This window comes from Micromonas pusilla, assembly GCF_000151265.4.
Source record: "Micromonas pusilla CCMP1545 genomic scaffold MICPUCscaffold_4, whole genome shotgun sequence".
Classification (NCBI taxonomy): domain Eukaryota; kingdom Viridiplantae; phylum Chlorophyta; class Mamiellophyceae; order Mamiellales; family Mamiellaceae; genus Micromonas; species Micromonas pusilla.
In genome coordinates, this window is record NW_003315885.1 from 597,410 (window position 1) to 624,485 (window position 27,076).

The window sequence follows — 27,076 nt, forward strand, 5'->3', positions numbered from 1 at the left end:
AACGTGGACGTGAAGTCGTCCGCTCTCAGTCCTCGGCGCGCGATGGCCGCCAGGGGGGTCAGTCGCGGGGCCGCGGCCGCGCGGAGCCGCGCGGCGGTGCGGCTCGTGATCCTCGCGGGCATCGTGTTCGGGGCCCTGACCGGCCTCTTGAGTAGCCACCAGAAGAGGCAGCGCGCGCTCGCGAACGATCTCGCAGATCGATACGCGACGACGCGCGAGAGCACCGCGCGCGGCGTGGACGCGTTCGTCGACGCGACGCCCTCGCCGTCGTCGTCGCCGCCGAAGGCACCACTCGCGCCCGCACTTGAGATTCGCACGTCGACGCCGACGTCTGGAACCGCGAGCGAAGGCGCTCGCGTGTACGTCCCGTCGGGATGGGCGGAACGTCATCAAACGAAATCGAGCGCGAGGACGAACGCGAGGAAGGACGGGAAGTGCCTCCCCGGCGCGCACGCGGAGTCGGACGAGCGAACGGTCAACGCGATCCCCCGCGCGACCGCGTCGACGTGCGAAGCGAAGGAGACGATCCCCGGACTGTGCGATGCCCTCGCGGTTCTGCTCCCGACCGCCGCCGCCGCCGCCGACGGCGAGCGCGCGGTGCTCCTCGCGTTCCGCGACGACGACGCCAAGGGTCCGGGCGCGGTTCACGTCGCGAAGAACGCGATCGAGAAGACCGGCGCGCGCGCGGTCGTCGTCGTCGCGAAAGACGACGCGGAGATGAGAGCGGCGCGAAACGCGGACCTTCCGTGCGCGTTCGCCGGGGAGAACGCGAAGCGCGCGCAGTTCGCCGTCGCTGCGGCTATTCTCGCGCTCGGCGCGGACGTGCTGTTAGTCTCCCACGAAGTCGTCCTCCGGGGCGCGAACCCGCTCGTGAACGTCCCAAATGAGCGCGGGGCGGACGTCGAAGGCGTGCCGCATCACGCGTCGATGCTCGGGCAGGTCGTCGGCATGGGCGATCCAGCGATGGGGTGGTCGCAATATTCGCAATCGATGGCTATGCCTCACGTGCTCTCATCGCTCGTGTTGATGCACGCGACGGATGAATCGCGCAGACTCGCGGAGTGGCTAGCGACCGGGAATGATAACGCCGTCGACGCGGACGTTGCCCTGAGCGATGAGCTCCTGTTGCCCGCGCACGACGAGCGCCAACGCTCGGGTGCAACGTTCAGAGTGCTTCCGTCGAAATGTTTCTCCTCGTGGAAGGCGGGTGGTGCAATCGCCGAGGCGGCGAAGGGGTTCCCGGGAAAGCCGTGGTACGGAGATACATACGTCTCCCGCGCGGAAGATCCGAACAAGATATTGACCACGGAAACTTTCGACTCTGCGAGAGGTGTCGTCCTTAGAGATGGTCCGATCGGCGACGGCGACGACAACGGCAACTGCGCGGCAATCGCGCCGCGCGACCGAAGAGGGCCTACGCCGCGAGCGTTGCGATATATCGCGCCGCCCGCAGGTGACTTCCCCGTCGGGTGCGAAGCTGGGCTCGCGGATCTTTGCAAAGTCGTGCGAAAAGTCGCGATAAACCGACAAGTCTTGGTGGCGGTCTCGAACAAGAACATCTTTTACATGCTCGGTTTGTACCTCGACGCGGTTGCAACTGCGAACATCACAAACTCGATCGTCGTCGCGCTCGATAAGGATACCGCGGCGTGGTGTAGAGCGCGAGGGACGCCGTACTACCATCGCGAGCTGACATCGTTGACAGGGTCCACGGACAACCACGCGACGTCCGGGCTCAAGTTTAGAGTTCTTCGAGAATTCCTCTCCGTTGGAGTCTCGGTGTTGCTTTCAGACGTGGACATCGTGTGGATGCGAAACCCGTTCGGGGGATCTCGAAAGGTCGTTCCATCCATTAAGGATGACCCCGAAAGGGTACATGTGGACGCTCCCGCGATTTACGGTGACTCAGACGTCGAAGGCATGACGGACGGGTGGGACGACGTCTCCGCGTACGGATTCGAGCACGCGGGCGCGGGAGGTGTCCCGATGCGCCGTATCGTCGCGCGCAACAGTGGTTTGTTTTATTTAGCGGCGACGAAGGAGTCGCTGCGCATGGTTTCTAGGTTAGCCGAACGCATGTCCACGGAGCGTAACACTTGGGATCAGACCGCGTATAACGAGGAACAGGTGTGGATGTGGTCTTCGGATCGCGGGGCGGCGGGCAACGGAGGGCCGGCTCCCGCGGGGGTGTCTCAGCGAGTGATGAACTACGTGTGTTTCGAAAACACGAAATATTTGTTCAGGTACATGCGGTACGACAAGCAGCTATACGACGGCGCCGCCGGTCGTTCCGTGCGACCAGTCAGCGTGCACGTCAACTATCATCCCGAGAAGCCACAGCGTATGGTCACGCTCATCGACCAGTACATCAAAGGTGAGCGCGACGCTATTTCGATGTGGAACTGGGGCGAGGGAACGAGTTTCGCGAAGCCATGCGTCGCTCGTCCGAAGCCAGAGGAGGAGGCGAACTTGTTCGGAAAGTCTACATTCGCGCGGCGTGTGACGGATCGGGCCGCGAAAGTTGAATCCGGCTCGTGGGGTGGTGCGAAAGGTCTCACGTTTTTGAAGAACGGCGTGCTCGAGACGCCATGGGGCAAGGGGAAGTGGGGTGTCATCCCGTCGAGCGAGTCGGATGGAGAGGACCGGCTTTTTGCTGACTTCGTTTCCACGCAACACATGCTGCAAGTTGCATCTGCCGGGAATGATGACGCGACGGTGGAAGTTCGTATGACGTCGACGCGATGCAGTGACGGCCAAAAAGTGCATGTCACGCTCTGATCGTTTAACGCCGACAAGTTAGCTAGTTCGATAGTCTACTCCGACCACCTCCGAAGCCACCACTTACTCTTGGCTTCGCAGGGGACGGTGTCAATTTCTTCTTCATCATCGCTGCTCTCACCGCTTCGAACTCCGCGTTCCTTTCGATGTCGGCTTTGCTCTGTTTTGCAAGCGCATCTTGTGAATCATCCCCGGAGCGACTGCCTTCCTTGAGATCTCGAGGACTCAAATGCGCACGTAGATTTTGATCCTCGGTCGAGTCATGACCGGCGCCGCTAAAAGAGAACACCGCCGGTTTCGCCTCGTGGTGAAAGACACGCGCCGAGGAGGGAGGGGGCGTGCCGGTATTAGAACCACGAGGCGTACCGGAATGAGAGCCATCTGGCGTACCAGAATCGGAAGCAGACTTAACGCCCGACCCCTCCGCGTCGGAGTATCCGTCGCTCTCTTCGTCAGCATCGCGCGGAACTCTGGGATCTATTTCACTTCCCGGCAGCCGTCGTTCAAGCAGTTTGTCACTGCTCGCCCACCCGATCCACATTCCACACTTGAAATAAAGCGTCGGACTGACCATGTTCGTCGGTTCGCTGGGCTTTTCCCCGCGTTCGAAAGCTTCTCTCATCGCATTCGCGTCCTCGATTGAGAGTTCCATCGCCCGCACGAAGTTGCATAACCACGTGTTCTTCCTCCGATTCTTACTGTGCTCGCCCGCGTCGTGCCCGATCGTGATTGCCTCGATCGCGCCGATCGAGCTCGGGACGTCGATCACGAAGACATCTTCCCAATTCCTCTCGAATAGGTCGTACCAGGAATCTTCCGGCTTGTTACGTTTGACATATTTGGAGATGACAACCGCAGAGTTGTCTAACGGTATGCGTTTACTATTCCCTTCTTTGCCGTGGAAGATGATGTGCACGTTCGCGTCCGTCCCAGCGTTGCGCATATCCGCGGTGTGCACGCATATGCAGTACGGTTTGGAGGGTTCCAGGCTTCGCTCCGAGCTTCTCGGCACCTTCGTCTTAACCATCACTCCTGCGCCCCGTTGACTCGGGAAAATCCACTCTCCATCCATGTCAAAGTGCGACTGCGATCCCGTTGTCATGCACTCGACGTGGACGAAATCGACGCACCATCCCGACGGCCCGCCTTTACTGTTGTGTGAAAGTTCGATCAACTCAACCTCACCGCCCGCGAACGGCACGTCGATAATGAATACATCGGACGCATCGCGCTGGAATAATTGCTTGTTCGCCTCGGTTACGGCGTCATCTTCTGCATCTCGCGTGGCTACGAGCGCGTGAGGGCCGGTGATCACCCTGTCTTCTCCAGATTTTTCATCTCTTTCCGGTCCGAAGAACGTGATGAAAACGTCCGCTTTGGTCCCCGCGCCTCGGCAGTCTGCGGTCTTCACCGTCACTCTGTACTTCGCATTCGCGGGGTTTCCCGAGGCCACGGCCGTGATCGGAGCCGCAGACTTCGGTTGACGAATCACGGGTTTTAAATCCACCAGAACCAAACCCTTGCCTTCGACTGGAATGTGCTTGTCGATGTTGAACGTCACCGCGTGCGAAAGTTTAGGGCCACGAATTTCCACGCGAGAAGGGCGCCACCCGTGCCCTGTAACCGCGCTAGAGTGCCCCAGACTAATGTGCGTGATGACTTCGAAGTCTGGCGCGTCGACGTCGAACTCGTCCACAGCCGCGCGATCGAAAAGGCTGAAGCTCTCCTCGTTGTTCAGCAGCAATGGACCGGATGACTCTGGCTTCCCGCCTCGAGTTCCGTGGATTTCGATGTACACCGGGGTGTCCGTTCCAGCACCTCTGACGTCGGCCGTCGTCACGGTTATCGTGAACTTGCTCAGTGGGGCGGACGGGTCATGCGCGAGAAGTGAAGCTTCCACGCGCGTTGATGACATTCCGTCCGAAACGCGCTGTCCGCCCTTCGATATCCATCTATTGACGTGGAAGAAGACGTGCTTCGACGTCTCGACGTCGATCACCTCTATCGCGCCGATGTGCCAATCCGGACTGGTGCCGCCGCAGTCGTGTCCGACGGTCAACGCGACCAACTCTCCGATTCCAGGTATCTGGACCTCGAACTCGTCTCTGCACCCTCGCTTGAAGACGTCAGAGTTCCTCCCCGGAGCCGCGGTCAACTGACACACTAACGAGTCCATGAGAGAACCGTGCATCACGACGAACACACCCGCTGAAGTGCCCGCCTCAGGGAGGTCCGACGTGTTCACGATGATTTTGTACGCGCGAGTCGGCGGAAGCACATCCGGCATTGTGGACGCGACTGCGGATGGTAGCAAGTTGCGCACGTCGGGCGGGGGGATGTGGTTCGATTGAGGCGCGTTCCGAGTGACGTCGAGGCAGACGGAAGCGCCCTGCCCGAGAATTTCCGACTCGACCCACTCTTTGCAAACGAAGACGTTCTCCAAGCCGGTGTTCTCGTTCCGCAACTCCACGGAGTTCAAGTGCCACGACGGACTCGACCCGCGCCCGTCTTGGCTCACCACGACGGTGCGGACCGCTCCGACGTCTTTCACGTCGATTGTGAACACGTCCTTCGCGCCTCGTTTGAAGTCAGATTTTCCGAAGAAGAGTTCGTGAGGTCCGCTCTCGCCACGATCGCCGTTGACCGTGATGAAGACGCTCGCATCCGTGCCCGCGCCTTGCACGTCCGACGTGTACACGACAACGCGGTGACGGACCATCCCGCGCGCGGATGACGGGTTCACCGGGTCATCGGGCACGAGCGTGCGCATTGAGTGGTCGTCCTCGAGCCACTCGTTGCACGGGAACGGTATCAACGTATTTCCCTCAGGCGTGACCTCCACCTGCTGCAAATGCCAACTCGGGCCGTGACCGGTGTTATCGTGCCCGATGTCGATGTGCGAGATCTCGCCCACGTTCAATCCCTCGACGACGAACTGGTCCCTGTTCCCGCGATTGAAATCGTCCTTCCCACGAGCTAGCCGCAACTGCCCTGTGCTTCCCTTCGAGCCGTGAACGACGAGGAACACGTTCGCATCCGTCCCCGCGCCGCGAAGCTCCGATGTGTACGTCGTGACAAAGTACACGCACGACCCTTTCATATCCCGATCCGACGCGCCAGGGGGTGCGGCGGGTATTTGGCGATATGTCGCGCCGTCTTCGCCGCTCTCGTCGAACCAACGACCGATTGGAAACCTCCATGACGATTTATCCTGGTCGCATCGAACTTTGACGTAATCGACAAACCACGACGGGGCGTACCCGGTCGAGTCGTGTCCGATTAAGATGTCCGTGATGTCGCCTACGTATCCGCACTCAATTTTGAACTCCGTGAGCACGTGCCTATCGAACGCGCCGTCGCGGTGGGGCCCAGTCGCTTCAAGAGGCAAATCCCCCGAGCTTCGGTCGTGCGTGCCAATCAAACAAATCGTCGGCTTCGCGGACGTCCCGGAGCCTTTCACAGACCCGGTTTGCACCCACACCGTATACTTCGTCCTGTCCTCGACTAGCGACGTCAATCTCCGAGCTTGCTGTGTCGCTTCGTGCGCCTCTAATCTCAGCTCACTTTCTCGTCTCTCCGCCTCCATCTTCGTCTCTTGCGCTTCCAATCGCCAGCGCTCGATCTCGGCGAAGAGACGAGACTGGTCGTGCACCGCGCGCTCTCCCATCGACGTCGTGGTGAGATGACGCGAACTCTTGGACGTGTAGTGTATCCACGCTTTGTTGATTTTATCCATCCATCGTTGCGCGAGCGCGGGTGATTCCGCGGCGAGCACGTGCGATACTTCGCCGCACTGTATGCTGAAGCAACACCGCGCGCTCGGCGTCCCCCCGTTTGCGAGACGCAAGCCGGGCGGCGTGGACTTCGCGCTCAGGGCGGATATCCCGAGCTTAGAGTTCGCCCGTATCGGTATCCGGTCTAACGGGATATACTTCACGACTGCGCTCTCGTGCGAATCCCCGTCGGTTTTCGTGTAGCACCTGCGGGACGAGGGTCGGCGGCGAGTTGGGAAGACGAGTCAGGATCAGAATGCGACGAAGTGACGAAACGATCGAACGTGACGAAACGATCGGACGGTTCGTGCGCGGGGAGCGCGTCGTGAGTTCCGCGGAACGGGAAGGCACCGGCCGACACGAGTGAGATGAGGACGTCGCTCACAGTCTGTCGTCCAGGAGGTAGAACCAGCGCCTCTGCCACGTCACCTCCGGCCCTCCGGTTTGGTAGCGTTTTAGCAACCATCCGCTGTGGTGGTGTTTCGAGCCTCCTCGCGACGATGCCTCGCCCGCGCCTTCCCCGGCTCTGGCGAAGGCGTCGTAATCCAGCGAGCTGCGCAGGTTCGCGCCCGCATCCATGTGGGTGTCCATGTGCGCCTCGCCGCCGTGCGCCGCGGTCCAACGGGCACCGCGTTGTGCGGAGCACCGGGGTGATGATGGTGTTTGTTTCCGTTGCCGTTGGCGCTCACGAGACTTTCTGTTCGCGAGCGGCCGTTTGACGCTGGCGCGCCTTGCCCCGCGACAGAGCCATTTTTGGGCGCGGCGTGGCGCGCATAGGTTGACGCGCTGACGGCCTAGGCGAGGGCTTCAGCGGCGTTCTCAGTGAATCGTCGACGAGAGGACCGCGCCCGGTGAGGGATCAGCGGTCGCAGGCGGCAGAAGCGCCTGAGCACACGCCATGGTGCGCGCGTCCCGCATCTCGCGTCTCGCGCGGTTGGGAACCGCTCGCGGGAGAAAATGAAATCCGCTCGCGGTGTTGACTCCCGGATTGCGCCCTCCCGCGCGCGTGATGCCCCCCCCCGCAGCGTATTGACCCGACCGCGCGCTTCATCCCGGCCCCATGCGACGATCTCACCGCTGACGTGACCCTACCCATCCTCGCAGTCCGTGACATGGGAGGAAGCGCCCACGAAAGGGACGCCTCCTGAAGCTCGCTCCGGGCACACGTTCGCGGTCGCGGGGACCAAGGCGTACGTGTTCGGAGGCACCGGTCGCAAGAATGGTACGTTCGCTTTAGCTTCACCATGACCATGTGGTCTAGAATCCGATGCGACGCGCGTCCGCGCGTCGTCGCATCGACGCAATCGCGCGTCTCCCGGGCGTCAATGTAAACTTTCGGGATGCGACGACGCGATCGATCGTCCGATCGTTCGATCACGACGACTGACCACCGCCTCGCCTTCCTCTCCCCACGACACGCAGGCACGCCGAGCGCTTTCAACGACATGTATACCCTGGACCTGAACAACTCGGAGCTGCTGTCGTGGGAGAAGGTCAGCGACGCGTGCAAGCCGCCGCCGCGCTCGAGGCACACGTGCACGGTCGTGAAGCACTTTCTCGTGTTTTTCGGCGGTCTGAACCATCGGACGCGGTACGCGGACGTGTGGGTTTATGACACGAAGAAGAAGGAATGGACAGAGTTGCAGTGCGAGGGCGGCGAGGAGGACGTTCCGTCCCCACGAGCGCACCACTCCGCTACTTTAGTCGGGGAACAGCTGTTCATCTTTGGCGGATACGGCGGTCACGGGAAGTCGAGCAACGAGCTCTTCGTCCTGGACTTTGGCACCGCGCTGGACGAAAAAGCGGAAGAGCACGTCGCGCCGAAGTGGACCAAGCCCGTTTTGAAAGGCAAGGGTCCCACCCCGCGTTTCGATCACCAGAGCACGTGGTTCCCTGACAAGTTCGTCGTCATCGGCGGAAAAGACAACATGGTGATGCACGGGGACACGCACCACCTCGACTTGCAGACTATGACGTGGATTGAAGACGGCGTGGGCGTGCCGCCGGCGTACACCAGGGAAATTTCCAACCATCAGCTCAGCGCGATCGAATCCGTGCCTAACTTTAAGATGTTCTGTCTCACCGGAAAGAAAGGCGCGAACGATTTTCTCAATCACGTGGAAGTCATGGATTGCGGGAACATGGTGTGGAACAACCCGCCCGCGATTGGCACGCCGCCGTGCGCGCGCGAAGACTCCGCGATGGCATACGACCCGAAGACGTGCAAAGTCTTACTCTTCGGAGGCTGGAGCAACCGTTGGCTAGGCGACACGTGGCTGCTGAACGTGAGCCCGATCATCGGTCCCCCGTACGCGTGTTCGAAGGTCGTGCCCGACATCGGCCCTGTGTTTGGCGAGAGCGAGATCACCATCTTTGGTCTCCAGTTCAAACCAGGCAAAATTGAGATTCGCTTTAGCGCTGGCAAGAACGAAGCCACCGCGGAGGGTAAATTCGTCAACGAGAACGAGATCACGTGCCTCACGCCCAACTTTGAAGCTTTTGGAGCGATGGACGTGGAGGTGCGCGTCAGCATCAACAACGAAGGATGGACCGTGAACAAGATGAGATTCAGGTACTTCGCGAACACGTCCGCGGCGAACTGCATTGCGTTCGGTCCGGGTGTCAACTCGAACACGAAGGCGATTTACGGGATCGAAATTCCCTTCCGCATCCTTGCGAAGGACACCTGTAATGCGAATAGGACTTCCGGCGGGGACGAATTTGTCGTCGAAGTCACGAAGGAGGACGACCCCAAGGCGCCGAAAGGTTCTGTGCGCCAGGTCGACTTCGACAACGGCACGCACGAGATTTTCTACTCGGTCCCCTCCACGGGACGCTACCGCATCGACGTCGGGTACGACGACCTCGGCGAGCCGCAAGAGATCATCCCGATTCGTGGCTCGCCGTTCTACATGGACTTCACAGATCCTTGGACGTACAAGCGCACTCTCGGCTCGGCGCCTCTCAAGAGGAAGCTCGGGACGCTCTCGTCGGTCGACAACGACAGGATGTGCCTATTCGGCGGCAACGACAGCGGCGTGAGCGTGCTCACCACGAAAGGACAAACCTGGTCGTGGGACACCGCGTCGACGGATGGTCAGCCGACGCCGCGTAGGGATCACGGTCAGACCGTGTCGAACGGCAAGGTGGTTGTCTTCGGTGGCGCACTTTTGGAGAACGGTAACGAGTTGAACGATTTGTACACGTTCGTCGACGGAAAGTGGACGGCGCACGAGGGAATGCCCAATTTCGCCCCGCTCCCGCTGCGCGTCGACCCGAACGCGGTCGTAGAAGAGCCGGAACCGGAGCCGGAGCCGGAACCGGAGACTGCGGAGGGAGAGGACGCGGATGGGGAAGAAAGGGAGGCTGAAGAAGCCGAAGCCGCTCCTGAGCTCCCGCCGAGTCCGCCTGCGGAATCCGAGGAAGTCGCCGAGCAACTCCCGCCAAGCCTGCCTGAATCTCCAGCTCAGAGCGAAGATGCCGCGGCGCCCGCGGAAGGCGAGGGAGCTGCGGCGCCCGCGGAAGGCGAGGGAGCTGCGGCGCCCGCGGAAGGTGAGGAAGCCCCCGCGCCCGCAGAAGGCGAAGAGGCTGCCGCGCCCGCGGAAGGCGAGGGAGCAGCGCCTGCGGAGGAAACTCAACCCGAACCAGAGCCGGAAGAAGACGATGGCATCGAGAAGGGACCGATCCTGATTCGCAGCGCATCCGCGCTCACTGCCTTCGGTAAGAACCAGATCATGATCTTCGGCGGTGAGAGCGAGCTCGTGACCCTGGAGGATTTCGTGAGCATCGATCTCAGCGCGGGTTCGTTGAAGTGGCAGCAACACGAAGTCGTGGGCGATAACTTCCTCCCTCGCAGAGGTGCCGCCATGTGCACGATGGGAGATGTGATTTACGTCTTCGGTGGCGTCTACAAAGATGAGATGGAGAAAGAGACCATCCTCGACGAGTTCATCAAGATAACCACCGACAGGAATACCGTGACGGCAGAATCAATCCCGCTCGCGGGTGCTTCGGTGCCCTGTGCGCGTGCGTTCGCCATGTTACAGGCCACTGGTGAAGGTTCGATGATGTTATACGGCGGCATGAGCGGTAAAGATCCGGTAAACGATGCCTTTATCATCGACTGCGAGACGAACACGTTCAGGCTTGTGTACCGGGCTGACCCGGCGTTCTGCAACCCCACGGGGGAGCTCGCGACCATTCATGGCGGCGAACTCGTGACGGTCAAATCAGCCGGCGGCAACCGCTTCGACGTCGTCTCCACGATTGACCCCGTCAAGCTCGCGGACGGGTATGACTTCGTGAAGCTCATGACCACGGGCGTGAAGAAACAGATCGATGACCTCGAGTCTTTCTTTAACCAGACCGAGGGTGCCTTTGGCATGGCCGAGGACCCGGAGAAGCTGAAGGAGTCTTTCGATTTCCTCATGAAGGTGATGTCCGCGCTGTACAACATCAAAGCGCGCAAGGCTGGGATCGATCTCGAGCTGGATTGCATCACGGAAACTCTGAATGTGCTCACGAAGGAGAAAGTCTCGACGAAATCACTTGAAGATCGCATGAAAGACCTCAGGACGCAGTGGGAGGAAATTAAGAAGATGGTTCCCGAAGTCAAGGAGACCGTCGCGCCGATTCAGGAGCTCCGCGGGGACGAGATCGCGGCGCAGATTTCTGAGTTCTCCGCGAAGGTTACCGATTATCGCATGGACTTCACGAATCGTCCAATCTTCAAGTACGAAACCGGTTTCAAGACCGCGTACCCCATGCTCGACGCTGCGAACGAGGAGATGACCGCTCTGTCTAAAGAGATCGATCATCTCACGAACCTGGCAAACATGTTTGAGTTCCCGGAGAAAATCAAAGAGGCAACAGAAACCGTTGCAGAGTGCCGCGAAGAACTTGTCATGGTTCGGGATGTCTGGGACTTCTCCGCCCTGGTGGAACAACAGTTCTCCAAGTGGCGCTTGACCTTGTGGAACGACATAAACACCACGGCGATGGAGGACGACACGAAGGCTTTCCAGAAGGATGTGAAAACCCTCCCGAAGAAGATTCGTGAATACGAAGCGTTCAAAGGTTTGGACGACTCTGTCAAGAACTTCCTCACCTCCGTACCGCTCGTCGCTGATTTGCGATCGCCCGACATGCGCGATCGTCACTGGTCGTCGCTCATGTCCGCCACAGGTAAGGATTTCGTCATCGACGGCAACTTTAGTCTCGACTCCCTTCTCGCCCTCGAGCTGCACAAGTTTGAGGACGAAGTCGGCGAGATTGTCGATTGCGCGCAGAAGGAGGCGAAGATGGAAGTCTCACTCGGCAAGCTCGACGTGACGTGGGCTAAGGTTGAATGGTACATGATGAAACACAAGGACACGGACATCCAGACGGTCAAGCTCGGTGAAGAAGACTTCGAGGCGCTGGAAGATAACCAGGTGCTCGTGCAGGGCATGCTGGCGAACCGCTACATGAAGACTTTCGAGGGGCAGATCACGGGCTGGCACAAGAAACTCATGACTGTGGCTGACGTGAACCAGATATTGTCCGAAATTCAGCGCACCTGGGCCTATCTGGAGTCCCTCTTCATCCACTCCGATGAGGTAAAGAAGGAGCTCCCGGAAGCTGCCGCGCGATTCAAGTCCATCGACAACGTCGTGAAGGGCATTTTGAAAGAGGCGTGTGCGACGAAAAATGTCGTCGCGTCGGCGTGCAAAGAAGGTCTATTTAAGGAGCTCGAGAAGCAACAGTCCGAACTCGAGATTTGCGAGAAAGCGCTCGCGGACTACATGGAATCGAAGCGCCGTGCGTTCCCGCGCTTCTACTTCGTGTCCACTGCGGATCTCCTCGACATTCTTTCCAACGGCAACAACCCGGTGAAAGTGATGACACACATGAACAAGTGCTTCCAAGCGATCGAGAAGCTAACGCTCGACAGCCCGTCCGGGAACACGCGGCCTACGGGTAAGGAGATCATCTCGTGTGTCGGTAAGGAGACGATCAAGTTCAAGTCTGGACTTCAACTCGAAGGCAAGGTGGAGGAGTACATGAACCTGATCATCGACAAGATGCGGAGCGAACTGCGGCTCCACTGCTTTGACGCGATGAAGGCGTACTGCAACCCTAAACCTCGTCACGAGTGGTGCTTTGACTGGTCGTCCCAGCTCGGCCTCGTCGTGAACCAGATCTATTGGTGTTCAGAGGTTGAAGAGGCGTTCGAGGCGCTGGACAACAGTGACGACGCGTACCACACCCTGAACCACGATCCACTGGCGATGAAAAAATATAGCGAGCAGCAAGTGCAACAACTCAGCGACTTGATCGCGAGCACGAAACGCAACCTCGATAAACCGCAGCGACAGAAGATCATGAACATGATCACCATTGACGCCCACTCGCGCGACATGGTCATCGGCCTCATAGACAACAACGAAGTGCGCAAGGGTTGCTTCAAGTGGATGTCTCAGCTGCGGACATATTGGGACACGGACATCGACGACGCCGTGATTCGCATTTGCGACGCGTCGTTTCCTTATGGTTATGAGTACCTGGGCAACGGCGGGCGCCTCGTCATCACTCCGCTTACCGATCGCGTGTATATCACCGCGACGCAAGCATGCTGGCTGTCTATGGGGACCGCTCCCGCCGGTCCCGCGGGCACGGGAAAAACCGAGACGTCCAAGGATCTGTCCGCGCAACTCGGCAAGTCGATGTACGTGTTCAACTGCGCACCCGAGATGGACTATCGCACGATGGGCGATATTTTCAAAGGTTTGGCCGCGTCTGGTTCTTGGGGCTGCTTCGATGAGTTCAACCGTCTTGTCCCCGAAGTGTTATCCGTGTGCTCCGTGCAGTACAAGTGTGTCACGGACGCGCAGAAACGCAAGGCAAATTTGCCAGGTCGCGGTCTCGAGTACGTCGACGCCGATGGTGAGAAGCACGAGGCGATCCAAAACTGGAAATTCACCGCCGCAGACGGTGTGGAGATGCCTCTCGAAGAAGGCTGCTCCGGCTTCATCACGATGAATCCCGGTTACATTGGCCGTGCGGAGCTTCCTGAGTCCCTCAAGGCACTTTTCCGCCCGATCACCGTCATGGTGCCTGATCGACAGTTGATCATGGAGAACATGCTCATGGCCGAAGGTTTCGTCGAGGCAAAGATGCTCGCGAAGAAATTTGCGTCGTTGTACTACCTCCTCGAGGACATGCTTTCGCCGCAGACGCACTACGACTGGGGCCTGCGTGCTATCAAGTCTGTGCTCGTCGTCGCCGGTTCATTACTCCGCGCGGAGGAGGGCCAGGACGAATCCGACGTGCTTTTACGCGCGCTGAGAGATTTCAACATCCCGAAGATCATCGCTGCGGATATGGTCATCTTCATGGGTCTGCTGAGCGATCTGTTCCTCGGCGTCGACCCGCCGCGCAAGCGCGACATGGACTTTGAGAGGGTGATCGAAGCGACCACGATCGAGATGGGCCTCACGGTCGAAGATGACTTCATTCTTCGCGTCGTGCAGCTGTCCGAGCTGCTCGCGATTCGACACTGCATTTTCCTGATGGGAGTGACCGGCGGTGGGCGCACGGAGGCGTACCGCGTCCTCGCGAAAGCGATTCAAAAGGGTGTGGACCTGAAGGAGGATGATATCGTGAACGACTACCTCCGCCCGAACAACAAAAAGAAGGTTGTCATTCGCGACATCAACCCGAAGTCCATCTCGACGCAAGAATTTTACGGGTACGTCAATATGACGACGCGGGAGTGGAAGGATGGCATGATGAGTTACTACATGCGCGAGCTCGCGACGATTCCGGACGAGGATCCGAAGTGGATCATTCTTGACGGTGATCTCGACGCGAACTGGATCGAGTCCATGAATTCCACCATGGACGACAATCGACTTCTCACGCTCCCTTCGAACGAGCGGATCCGTCTGTTGCCGCACATGAAGCTCCTGTTCGAGATTCGTAACCTCAAGTTCGCGACGCCCGCGACGGCGACGCGCGCGGGTATCGTGTACGTCTCTGAAAAGATGCAGTGGAAGAACATGATCACTTCGTGGATAAAACGCGTCGTGCCGCCATACGCGGAGAAAGCGAAGTGGAAAGACCCTGAGCAGCCCACCGTGTGGATCACAGAGCTCGTGGAGAAGTATGTCGCAGAGTCGATATTCGAGATGAAAAAGTCGTATCAACACATCACGCCGTTGGAGACGATGAACTTCTGCACGACTCTGGTGAATATACTAGAGGGAATGCTAAAACCAGAGAATCTAAACGCGAAGGCTACTCAAGAAACGTTCGAGACGTACTTCGTGCTCGCGATGATTTGGGCTTTCGGCGGCGGCCTCGCGCCGAAGGATGGCATCGAGTACAGGAGGGACTTCGACAAGTGGTGGAAACGCAAGTGGACGACGATCAAACTCCCCGGCAAGGGCACGGTGTTTGATTATTACATCAACGCGAAGACGGGCAAGTTTGCACCTTGGGCGGATCTCGTGCCTGAAGTTGAATACGACTCGCAACTCACGCCGATGACGTCTGTTTTCGTACCGACGCCGGAAACGTCCTCTTTTACGTACTTCCTCGACATGATGTTAGACCTTCGGGCTCCGATCATGTTCGTCGGACCTGCGGGCACCGGCAAGACGCAGCTCGTGAAGGGCAAACTCGCGACGCAGCCCGAGGGAATCATGAGTTTGAACATCACCTTCAACTACTTCACGGATGTTCTGTCCTTCCAGAAAATTCTCGAGTCGCAGCTGGAAAAGAAGGCCGGTGTGAACTTTGGCCCTCCGGGTCAAAACAAGCTCATTTACTTCGTCGACGATCTTAACATGCCGAAGCTCGACGCTTACGACACCGCGATGCCGATCTCTCAGATCCGCCAGCACCTCGGCTGGGGACACTGGTTCGATCGCGCGAAGCTGACGCCCAAGGTCATCCACAACACGCAATACGTGGCGTGTATGAATCCCACTGCGGGTGCGTTCACCATCAACCCGCGTCTGCAGCGTCTCTTCATGACGCTCGCGGTGGACTTCCCGGGTCAGGATTCCTTGATGACGATTTACGGCACCTTCCTCACCGGGCACTTGAAGCACTTCAGCGCGGACTGCCTGGAGCTCGGCAGCAAGATCATCCAAGCGTCGCTTGCTAACCACGAGAAGGTGGTGGCGAGTTTCAGGAAAACAGCGGTCAACTTCCACTACGAGTTCACGGTGAGGCACCTCACGAATGTTTTCCAAGGGTTGCTGTTTTCCACGCCGGAGCACTTCAACAACGTGGACAAACTCGCGAAGCTTTGGCTGCACGAGTCTGAGCGCGTGTACGCGGATCGCCTGGTGACCACCGCGGACCTGAACACGTACAACAAAAATGCGCAGAGCATCGCGGGCAAGTATTTCAAAATTCCCGGCATCGAGGATTACTACAAGAAAGATAACGCGAAGCCACTAATCTTCTGTCACTTTGCCGGAGGTGTCGGCGAGAAGATTTACAACGACATCAACGAGTTTTCCAAGCTGCAGAAGATCCTCGAAGATACCCTCGAGGAGTACAACGAGTCGAACGCTACGATGGACCTCGTGCTCTTCGAGGATGCGATGAAGCACGTCTGCAGAATCAGCCGCATAATCTCGAACCCTGGCGGTCACGCGCTTCTCGTCGGCGTCGGAGGGTCGGGGAAACAATCATTGTCGAAGCTTTCCGCGCACTTGTGCGGGATGTCGACGTATATGATCGTCATCTCAGGCTCGTACAACACGAGCTCTCTCAAAGAAGACCTCCAGAAGATGTACAAGCTCGCCGGTATTAAGGGTGAGGGCGTGATGTTCCTCTTCACGGACAGCCAAATCACGGATGAAAAGTTTCTCGTCTTCATCAACGATTTGCTCTCCTCCGGTGAAATCCCCGACCTATTCCCTGTCGAAGACGTTGACGAGATCGTTAACTCCATGCGCGGAGAGGTCAAAGCTGCGGGCCTTCCGGACAGCCGCGAGTCGTGCTGGGATTTCTTCATCAACAAGGTGAGGGAGAACCTTCACATGGTGTTCACGTGCTCCCCCGTCGGCGAGCAATTCCGCGTCCGCGCACAACGGTTCTTGGCGATGATCAACTCCACGGTCATCGACTGGTTCCAGCCGTGGCCGGAACAAGCGCTTCTCGGCGTGTCCAATCGCTTCCTCGGCGACGTCCAGCTCGGCGACGCGGCCGCTACCAAGGGCATCATCGAGTTCATGCCGTATTCCTTCGGCCTCGTCGCGAAGGTGTCGGAAACTTTCCTCGACCAAGAGCGCAGGCACGTGTACACCACGCCGAAGACGTTCCTCGAGCTCATCAAGCTCTACAAGACTCTTCTCGCGTCGAAGCGCGGAGAAACCGAGACGAACATCGACCGCCTCTCGAACGGTCTTACCAAGCTCATGAGGACGCAGAAGGACGTCGACATACTCGTCGAGCAAGCGAAGGTGAAAGCTGTCGAAGTCGAAGAAAAAGTTGCTTCTGCGGAGGTCTTCGCCGCCCAAGTCGCGGTCGAGAAAGAAAAGGCCGGCATCGAAAACGACGCGGCGCAGATCGAAGCGGAGAAGTGTAGCGTCATCGCCACGGAAGTTTCCGCGAAGCAGGTGTCCGTGCAGGCTGATCTCGACGCTGCGGAGCCGCTCGTCGACGCGGCGCTCGCGGCGCTCGACACGCTCAACAAGAAGGATCTCGGCGAGGCGAAATCGCTGAAGAAACCTCCCGCTGGCGTCGATGACATCACCGCGGTCATCATCATCCTCCTGCAGAACAACCCCAAGGATAAGTCGTGGGGCGCGGCGACGAAGATGATGTCCAACGTTGATAGATTTATGGAGACCCTGAAGGGATTCAAACAGGAAATCGACGACGGCAACGTTCCTAAAAAGAACGTCGACGCGTGCCGCCCGTACCTCGAGCTCGAGCACTTCAACAGAGACACGATCTACAACAAGTCTCGAGCCGCCGCGGGTCTTTGCGAGTTCGCCATCAACATCATCAAGTACTTTGACGTCATCACGATGATCGAGCCCAAGCGCAACGAGCTCGCGGAGGCGAACGCGCAGCTCGAGGAAGCGAACACCAAACTCGCCGCTGTCCAGGCCAAGGTCGCGGAGCTAAACGCGCTCGTGGCCGATCTCGAGCGTCAGTTCGACGAAGCCGAGGCTGAAAAGAACGGCGCCATCGACGAGAAGGAGAGGCTCGACATCAAGCTCGGTCTCGCGAACCGCCTCGTCAACGCCCTTGCTGCGAGCGGAGAGCAGTGGAAAAATACCGTCGCTCAACTCAAGATCGACAACGAGCTTCTGGCGGGAGACTGCCTTTACGCTGCCGCGTTCGTCACGTACGCGGGTCCTTTCACGGCGAAGTTCCGTACCAAGCTTGTCGATTCGTTTTCGAAGAAAATCGTGGACAGCAATATTCCCATGACCGAGGGTATCGACGTGCTTCGCGTGCTCGTGGACGCCGCGACGACAGCTGGCTGGGTCGGTGAAGGTCTTCCCTCGGACCGCACGTCGACCGAGAACGGCACGATCACTTGCAACACGGAACGTTGGCCACTCATGTGCGACCCTCAGCTGCAAGGTATCGGCTGGATCAAAGAGCGTGAGTCCAAGAACTCCCTGGTCGTCGTTCGCATGGGCGCTCCCAAAACGGCGACGCAGATGGAACGCGCGATCGAGGCGGGCCACTCCGTGCTCATCGAAAACATGGGCGAGACCATCGACGCCGTGCTCATGCCCACTGTGACCCGCGCGACGTACAAGAAGGGTCGATCCCTTTACGTTAAAATGGGCGATAAAGACGTCGAATATCACCCCGAGTTCAAGCTGTTCCTGCACACGAAGATGTCCAACCCGCACTATCCTCCCGAGATTCAAGCGGAGACGACGCTCATCAACTTCACCGTGACTCAGGACGGCCTCGAAGACCAGCTGCTCGCGCTCGTCGTCAACAAAGAACGACCCGATCTCGAAGAGACGAAGACTGCGCTCATCATGCAGAACAACGACTTCACGATCAAGCTCAAGGAACTCGAAGATACGTTGCTCTTCAAGCTCGCGAACGCGGAGGGCGACCTCACGGAGGACGTCGAGCTCATCGAGTCGCTCGAAGAGTCGAAACGAGTCGCGGATGAAATCGTGCTCAAAGTTGAAGAATCCCAAGAGACAGAAGAGCGGATCAACATCTCGCGAGAGAAGTACCGCGTGTGCGCCGCGCGCGGAGCCCTGCTCTTCTTCATGCTCAACTCTTTGAACAAGGTGCACGCATTCTACGCCTTTTCACTCAATGCGTTTGTCACGGTGTTCAGCCGCGGAATTGACATCGCGCCTGGTGGACGGAAAAGGAAGGTCAAGATCAGTTTTAGGACAGTCGCTAAACGCGTGATGGGTAAGTTCGATTGGAACATGGATCTACTCGCGACGCTGATTCCTTCGAAGAAGAAGTCGGCAGCAGACGGCAAAGGCAAAGCAGCGGATGCGACCCCCGAACCCACGGAGGAAGAGATGGAAAAACGCCTGAAGGCATTGCTGGAGACGACGACGTACACGGTGTTTAACTTCACCCGTCGCGGTCTGTTCGACAAAGACAAGTTGATCGTGTCTACTCTGCTCACGTTCTCCATCCTGCTCCAAGCCGGCGAGCTCGACTCTTTCGAGTACAACGCCCTGCTCAAGGGCGTGAACGGTCCGAAGCCTCCGCCGCTACCGGATGATTTAGCGCTCTGGATGAACGAAGCGCAGTGGGTCGCGCTCCAAGGCCTCGAGACGATGTCCACATTCAAGGGGATATCCCGTGACATGGAAAAGAGAGGCGAGGACTGGATGTACTGGGGCTTGCACGAGATGGCCGAGTCCCAGAAACTCCCGGGCGAGTGGGAAAAGAAGCTCACGGATTTCCAAAAGCTGTTGCTCATTCGGGCGCTGAGATCTGATCGCATCACGGGCGCGCTCACGAACTTCGTAGAGAATCAGATGGGGAGCGAGTACGTTAACCAAGATGCTTTCGACGCCGCGAAGATGTACGAAGAGACCGGGCCTTCCACGCCCATCTTTTTCATCCTCTTCCCTGGCTACTCCCCCTCCAAGGAGATCGAAGTAATGGCAAATGATATGGGCAAAACTTCTGAGAACGGCCAGCTCACCATTATCTCGATGGGACAAGGTCAGGAACCCATTGCCGAGGGCGTGTTGGATAAGTACACCAAGAGCGGTGGCTGGGTATTCCTGGACAACGTGCATCTCATGCAAGGCTGGATCCCTTCGCTCGAGCGAAAGCTCGAGATCGCGGCGGAGTCAGCGCACAAGGATTTCCGGTGCTTCTTCAGCGCGGAGCCCATCAACGGAGCTCCGTTCGCGAAAATCGTCCCCGAGAGTATCCTTCAGACATGCATCAAAATCTCCAACGAGCCTCCTTCGGACTTGAAGTCGAACATGCGACGCGCGCTCGCACCGTTCAGCCAAGACGTCCTCGATCGCTCCACGACGTTACAGAAGAAGACGGTGCACACCGCGGTTCTCTTCGCGCTTTGCTTTTACCACTCCCTCCTTCTCGGTCGTAAGAAGTTTGGCGTCGGCATCGGCATCGGGCTCGGATCCGGTCTTGGTTACTGCCGCGGCTACTCCTTCAACATGGGCGATCTCGTCAACTGCACGGAGGTGTTGTACAACTACCTCGAAGGCAACGAGAACACTCCGTGGGAGGATCTCCGGTACATGTTCGGCGAAGTTTTTTATGGCGGCCACATCACGGACGCCATGGACCGCAGGCTGTGTATTTCATACCTCGATGTCCTAATCACGCCCGATCTCCTTCCCGCGGAGGACGGCACGCCGCCGGAGAAGCAGCTCGCGCCCGGTCTCATGGCTCCCGATCCGACGCTGGGATCATATGCCGATTTGAAGACCTACGTCGAAAACAACTTGCCGGCTGAGACGCCGTCCATTTACGGACTCCACTTCAACGCTCAGCTCTCGTTGCTCACCACCGAGGGCGAGATTCTGTTCAACACCATCCAAGACGTCAGCGGCGGCGGCGGCAGCGGTGGTGGCGGTGGCGACGACTTTGAGAGCATTGTGCGCAAGGGTGTCGAGTCGATGTACGACACATGCCCCGAGCCGTTCATCGTCATCGACATCGAAAGCCGCGTCACGGATAAGAACCCGTACGTCGTATGCGCGATCCAGGAGGCGACGCGCATGACCGACCTTCTCATTTTCATCAAGCGCTCGCTCGAGGAGCTCACCCTCGGTTTGGACGGCGCCTTAAACATGTCTGATGCAATGGAGATGGTGCAAAACGGCATCTACAGAAACACCGTCCCACCGAGCTGGATGAAGCAGATGTCCTCACGCGTCCAGGAGGTGTACTCTCTCACGCGCTGGTACAGAGACGTAAAAGAACGTCACGCGCAGCTCGACAAGTGGACGGCGAAGACGATCGAGCGCCCGAAGTCCGTGTGGCTCCCCGGTCTCTTCAACGCGAAGGCTTTAATCACCGCGGTGCAGCAAGTGTACGCTCGCGAGAACCAGCTCCCGCTCGACGTGATGGAATTTATCACCGAGGTGACCACCTTGAACCCTGGAGATGTCACGGAATACTCCGAGGAAGGCACGTACATCCACGGTCTCACCATGGAGGGCGCGAGGTGGGATAGCAAGGGTGGCACACTCAAGGACTCCAATCCGAAGGAGCTTCGCTGCTTGCTCCCCGTGATCAAGGTGATCCCGGTGACCACGGACAAATACGACACGAAAGGGTACTACATGTGCCCCGTGTACATGAACATGCAGCGCGCGAACGTATATTCCGCGCAGGTGTCCACGTTCACGATGAAACACCCCGAGAAGGAGCCCCCTGTCAAGTGGACGCTCGCCTCGGTCGCGCTGCTCATGCAAGACGAGCTCGCTGCGTAGGCGAAAACACGCGCGAGCGATGCACTCATCGTGATTCATGAACGACGCTTCTTCTTTCGTGCTTCTGGTGAATAACCCGACTAACCGACACGAAGGGAGCGTACGCTCGAAACGAGCGCGTCTGCGACGCGACCGTTTAGATAGATAATATAGCTTTTGTTTATTCAGAGTAGTTTTTTCACTTTTCGCGGTGGCGAGTTCTCGTCCTGAAGACGTACGTGTACTGTACGTACTTCCGTACCTTCGAAGGTACTTTCGAAAGTACGTTGTGGATTGAAAAAATAGGTGTGTGTTTACAACCATTGAAATCCGTGGTATTTCTAAACTTCTCTATACACCACTTCCAAGCCGCCGCTCCGATTTGTCTCAATCGGCGCTGCGAACCACCCCCTCGCGAGATCGTGTCTTGCCCTCAGCTCGCACACCAAAACTCGCGACACCAACCGCCGAATCCTTCGGCCCAACCCACCATAGCACGCGTGTAATGACGATGCGAACTTAGGCGGCAGCGACAACCTCCTTCTCGGAGATGCGCTCGTAGAGCTCGCGCACCTTGAGGCCGCAGAGGGTCTGGAAGAGTCCAGTACCGTTGTTGGAGCCCGGGCCGTTCTGGTACTTGAGCATCTGCTGGGTGATCTCGCCGTAGAACTTCGTGGAGGTGTTGGAGAGGTGCGACTCGACGTAGATGAGCTCCTCGAGCTTGTCGAACTGGCCGTCCATCTCGAGGACGGAGACTTCTTCGCCGAAGAAGGTGTCCGGGCCGTAGAAGAACTTGATGCCCGGGTAAGAGCACGTCAGCTTGCGGCCGCACGGGATCCAGGAGATCGTGGAGCCCTCGTCGAAGAGGTACGGCGCGTCGAAGTTCTCAACACCCTCCTTCATGATCATGCGCACGCGCAGGATCTTGCCCTCGTTGTCGTCCGGGATGAGCTGCGTGGGGAGCACCTGAATGATCACGTCGGAGTACTGCTTCTGCGGGTCGACGAACTCGTCGAAGTCCGGCTTGCGCGCCTCGATGGAAGCCTTGATGGACTCGAGGGAGTGGCCACGCTCGGCCATGTCACGCTGGATCTTCCACGCGAACTTGACGTCGTCGGAGATGTCGAGGTAGATCTTGAAGTCGAACATGTCGCGAACGCGCTCGTCCGCGAAGGGGTGGAGGCCCTCGAGGATGAGGATGTCCGGGGACTCGATCTTCTCCGCGGGGTCGAACACGCCGGTGACGTGGTTGTAGATCGGCTTCTCGACGGCCTTGCCCTCCTTGAGCGCCTTGACCTGGTCGTACATGAGGTCTGAGGACGGCGACGCACGGGGTGCAGACGCGAGGTCAGCGAACTGGACTGAAAACGTTTTGTGGCAACGTGAAAAAACGGGGGAGCAGGACCGCCCACGATCGGTCGCGCGAGCGGGGTCCGCGGCGCCGTTGCACGCCCAGTGAGGACGCGCGCGAGCTCGGAACACCCGAACGAGTCTCCTCGGACGATTTCCAGGGCGTGTCGACGCGATTGGACCGCGCGCGGACGCGCGATCTCAGACGCGTGCGATGGATAAGCCCTAAGAATATCCGTTCGAGTAAAAACTTGACGCGCTTCGTGAGCGACCGGAAAGCCGCCGGAAGAGCGTCGTCGAGGCCCTCGCGGACGCGCGAGAGCGGGCGGGGGGATGCGTGGCACGCAGACGCACCGAAGTTCTGCTCCTTGAGGTTGAGCGCGGTCAGGCCGGACTCCTTGCGGCCGTTGCGGTCGTTGAGGTGGTAGTCATCGAGGCAAAGCACGGTGGTGGTGTCGGAAATGAGCGTGTTCGAGTCCGGGTTGCCGCCCTCCGGGGGGGTCGCCTTGCCGCCGAAGAGGGACGTCATGCGGCGCATGAACGTAGACTTGCCGCAGCCAGAGTCCGCGGCGAGGCCGATGATGACCGGGCCGTCACGCGCGGCGCGGGTGACGACGTTGCGCTTCGCAGCGCGAACTTTCGGGGTCGCCGCGAGCTTCGCGGTGGAGCCGAAGGTCTTGCGAGCCGCGAGGGGCTGCGCGCACGTGGCGGACATGGTCATGGTGGCCATCTTGCTTGGGTTACTTTTGAGAGGTAGACGACGCGACGGAGTCGGCGTGTGTCTTGCACAGTGCCGGGAAGCCGGCGACGCGCGATCGCTTCACGGGAAATCTTACCCACAAGCGGTCGCAGTGCCAGCTGGACGGTCCACGGGCCAGCAAAATTTGCAGCAAGCAGCTCGCGAAAGCCGGTCGAGCGAAATTAAACCGTCGATTTTGAGTTAAAAATGTTCCGGATGGTTTACTGTTCACGTACTGTACCTCGTTGTAGTCCGGGGCCTGATGATTGGTCGAAATTCGAGCGCGCGATGAATATTTTTTTTCCCGGGACGAACTGCAGCTGTTCAGTCAATTTATTTTGAAGCCGCGGGACGCGACGCTCACGCCCAATCCTCCGCGTGCACGACCGCGGCGCGCGCGACGCCACCCCCACCCGGTTTCCCGCCCCCACCGGATCCGCCCACGACCCCGCCCTGGCCTAAGAGCGAGTTCACGAGCCCGCTGTCGTTCCGTCCGCCGCCGCCGCCGCCGCCGCCTCCCCTGCGCGCGACGCGCGAAGGCGGCCCGTCCTCGGCGTACCCGACCATCTGATGCTGCGACTCGATCTCGGCCTGGGACATCGGGACGCGATCACCCCTCCCGCCACCGCCAGTCCCGTCGCCGCCGCCTGTCCTGTCGCCGGTCGCGCCGCTCGTGGACTGCTCCTCGCGCGCTCTCTTGCGCCCCGCGGAGCCGTTCGCCGTCTCCCCGCGCGCGTCCCCGCAACGCGTCGTCTTCGGGGTCGAACACCCGTCCTGCGCGACCGGTTCGGGGACGCGGAACCCGTCGAACCCGTCGTTGGCGACGGCGTCGTACTGCGTCTCGCCCCCCGCGCCACCGAACCCTAAACCTCCCGCGATGTCGTCGATGAGGTTCGCGACGAACTGGCTCCCATCCGGTGGCAGCGTCGCGGGTCTCTCGTGAGACGCCCTCGCGCGTTCGATCGCAACCTCCGGAGGCGGGATGCCGTCGGGATCGCTCGGAGACTCCGCGCCCGGGCCACCTTGCGTCGTCGCGTCCGAGCCGAGGTCGTGTCGCGGCGCCGGCGCGTCCCGAGGAGCGCGCGCCGCCGTCTGTGACACCGGACGCTTTCGCGAAACCGTCTGCGACGACGGTCGGCTCGTCTGTCGCGGCGCCGCGACGGCCGAGGACGACGGCCGCGGCGCCGGCTGCGACGCGCGCAGCACGTTCGACAAGTCGCGCGTCCCTCCTTGGCTGTTCGACGGCGGCGGCGCGGGTTTCGAAGCGGACTTTGGCGCGGGCGGCGGCGGCGGCTCCGCGCCGGCGTCGTCGGCGTCGTCGTCGGGCGCGCGCGGGGGGGGGAAGTCCACCTCGGACACCCTCCTTCCCGCTTTCACGCACGCGTGCAGCCACTCCACGGTCACGACGTGAAGACCCCATTTCTTCGCCGCCTCGTACTTGGTCCCCTCCGCGGTCGGCACCACGAGATGTGTGTTTTTATTCCTGCGCAAGTTGTCCGTGTACTTCGCCCCTAACAGGCGACAAAGCATGTGCACAGACTCCTTGACGCTCTCGTCGTAAAGCGACGTGCTGACGCGTAAGCGCTGCATGGATTCCAACGGCGCGTCGCACGGTAACGGTCGATACGCCGGGTTCAGCCCCGCGTCCCCCGAGAGTGGGATCGCGAGCCCGGCCTCGACGCACCTCTCGAGCCAGTGACACGTGACGTGTTTGCGCGCGCTCTCGGGGGCGGCGTTTAAAACCTTTCGCTCCTCCGCGGTCGGCGCCGCGGGGCAGACGACGTACGACGTCGACGACGCGGAACTCGCCCACCGCCCGTCGCTCTCCGTTGGCATCGTCACCGCGATCCCGCCGCCGTGCGCGATGAAATCGCGCGCGGCGTCGTCTTCCTCCTTGGACAACAGACGGCTGAGCCCGATGCTCATGCCTTCGAACGGGCCGCCGCTCCCGCCCTCTCCCTCTCCCTCGCCGTCGTCTTTTGCCGCCGCGCGCGTCTCTGGAATCGCGATCGCGGTCGCCGGAAGCTCCGTTCCCGTGGCCGGGTCGTACGAGCACCCGACGTCGTTCGCGTTGACCTTCGCGCGCGTCGACTCTATCGGCGGGACGTTTTGATCGCCGACTTCCGTCGCCTTCGCCGCGGCGGCTTCGGACAGCGCCTGCGCCTCCGCGGCCGCGGTCGCCGCGAGCGCCTGGCGCGTGAGCGGGTTCGGCGACGCGGGACCTTCCCTCCGGCGCGGTTCCTCCTGTTCCGCGGCCGGTCTCGCGCGGGGTTTCGATTTCCCTTTCGACATTCCCTGCGACGCCGCCTCTTGACTGAGGTTGAATCTCTCCCCGACCGCGGCGGCGGCGATCGGCCGCGCCGCCGCGTTCCCACCCCCGCTGAACATCTCCGCGTGAACCAAGTGCTCGTCCATGTCCACGACGTCCATCTCGACGTCGCACGCTTCCAACCACGACGTGTACACGACCTTATCCCGGTGTTCCTTGATCGCTTTCAGGGACCCCACCGCGGCGGACTTGGAGACGACGACGTGCGTCGCCTTCGCCGGGTTCGTCGTCACCGCGCCCGCGCCTCGTCGGAGCAGCCGCGCGGCCCTCTTCGCGGGTTCGGACGTCTTCGGCGCGCCGAGGTCGTACAGACACACCCTGCATCCGAGGAGGTAGCACGCGTCCCACGGCGTCGCGGCGTCCTCCTCGCGTTCGCGTTTGAGCGCCGCGAGCGCGGCTTCCGCCTCCGTCTCTTTCCTGACGACGAACAAGCTCTCGTCCGCTCTGCGTCCGTCGCGTATGGACGCGTCCACCCACTCTCTCTTCACGACGCACACTCCGGGCCACTTGCTCGCGTGCTTGAACTTCGCGCTCGTCGTCGACGACGCGACCAGGTGCGTGCACGCGTCCCTCACGAGATCCGGGCAGTACGCGCCGCCGTTCGCGACGACTTTCGCCTCCAAGTCCGCGCGCTGGTCTTGCGTGTACCCCGTGACGCACACGTTCAAGCCGAGGAACGCGGCGGGTCGGTACGCTCTCGACGTCGCCGGGTCGTCCGTCGGGAGCAGCGCGCCGCTGGACGCGCTGTCGCGGAGCCAGGCCATCGTCACGATCGGTTTGCCCAGCGTCCTCGCGAGCTCGTACTTTCGCGACGCCGTCGTCTTCGCGACGCAGTAATCGAACGGCCGCTCCGCGGTGAACTCGTTGTCCACGACCGCGTCGACGATCTCCGCCAAGGTCGAGATCTCGCGCTGCGATGGTCGGGGGAATCGGGGTTCGCGGTGAGGGGGAGGGGAGGCGGGAGAGAGAGAGAGGAGAGAGATCTGGGCGGGAGTTGTCGGCACCGGTGCCACGATTTCGCGCCTCGTCGGCTCCAGGCCGCCGCGCACCTGTTCGCTCGCGTCGAACCCGGTCACGATGAATATCGTCTTCGCATCGTCCATGGCGTCCGCCGCCGCGCTCCGTCGAGCGCGGTGGGACCTGCGTCGTCGCCCAGCGCTCTCGCTTGTGGACGCGGATTTGAAATTTGTCGTCCGAAAAC

General features: G+C 60.0%; 5 protein-coding genes across 5 annotated transcripts; 2 read left to right on the top strand and 3 right to left on the bottom strand.

Annotated features, from left to right (window-relative positions):
* Nucleotides 1-42: 42 nt before the first annotated feature.
* Nucleotides 43-1,798, top strand: MICPUCDRAFT_67258 (glycosyltransferase family 77 protein; the record flags this gene model as incomplete). The annotated part of the gene is made up of 1 exon (XM_003057655.1): nucleotides 43-1,798. A coding segment is annotated over one exon (1,756 nt), but the record flags the coding sequence as incomplete, so codon positions are not given.
* A 372-nt stretch (nucleotides 1,799-2,170) lies between these two features.
* Nucleotides 2,171-7,130, bottom strand: MICPUCDRAFT_57171 (uncharacterized protein; the record flags this gene model as incomplete). Its single annotated transcript, XM_003058024.1, has 3 exons — nucleotides 2,171-2,851; nucleotides 2,910-6,758; nucleotides 6,937-7,130. The coding sequence occupies 3 exons, from the start codon at nucleotides 7,128-7,130 to the stop codon at nucleotides 2,842-2,844; spliced, it is 4,053 nt and encodes a 1,350-aa protein (XP_003058070.1). The 3' UTR covers nucleotides 2,171-2,841.
* An 866-nt stretch (nucleotides 7,131-7,996) lies between these two features.
* ODA-DHCA (flagellar outer arm dynein alpha chain) lies at nucleotides 7,997-21,664 on the top strand (the record flags this gene model as incomplete). Its single annotated transcript, XM_003057656.1, has 2 exons — nucleotides 7,997-9,760; nucleotides 9,917-21,664. The coding sequence occupies 2 exons, from the start codon at nucleotides 7,997-7,999 to the stop codon at nucleotides 21,476-21,478; spliced, it is 13,326 nt and encodes a 4,441-aa protein (XP_003057702.1). The 3' UTR covers nucleotides 21,479-21,664.
* Nucleotides 21,665-21,751: 87 nt separating this feature from the next.
* On the bottom strand, nucleotides 21,752-23,540 carry MICPUCDRAFT_49540 (uncharacterized protein). Its single transcript, XM_003058025.1, has 3 exons — nucleotides 23,484-23,540; nucleotides 23,162-23,444; nucleotides 21,752-22,770 (listed from the first exon to the last, which is right to left on the bottom strand). The coding sequence occupies exons 1-3, from the start codon at nucleotides 23,535-23,537 to the stop codon at nucleotides 21,977-21,979; spliced, it is 1,131 nt and encodes a 376-aa protein (XP_003058071.1). The 5' UTR covers nucleotides 23,538-23,540; the 3' UTR covers nucleotides 21,752-21,976.
* A 366-nt stretch (nucleotides 23,541-23,906) lies between these two features.
* Nucleotides 23,907-26,978, bottom strand: MICPUCDRAFT_57174 (uncharacterized protein; the record flags this gene model as incomplete). The annotated part of the gene is made up of 1 exon (XM_003058026.1): nucleotides 23,907-26,978. The coding sequence occupies one exon, from the start codon at nucleotides 26,976-26,978 to the stop codon at nucleotides 23,907-23,909; it is 3,072 nt and encodes a 1,023-aa protein (XP_003058072.1).
* Between the last annotated feature and the right edge of the window lie 98 nt (nucleotides 26,979-27,076).

Excerpts from the sequence above, each read along its gene's own strand:
- MICPUCDRAFT_49540 (XM_003058025.1), bottom strand. The coding sequence starts at position 23,537 with ATGGCCACCATGACCATGTCCGCCACGTGCGCGCAGCCCCTCGCGGCT. Across the intron at positions 23,445-23,483 it reads AGCCCCTCGCGGCTCGCAAG|GTTCGCGCTGCGAAGCGCAA; the intron begins ACCTTCGGCTCC and ends GCGACCCCGAAA. Across the intron at positions 22,771-23,161 it reads CCTCAAGGAGCAGAACTTCG|ACCTCATGTACGACCAGGTC; the intron begins GTGCGTCTGCGT and ends CGCCGTCCTCAG.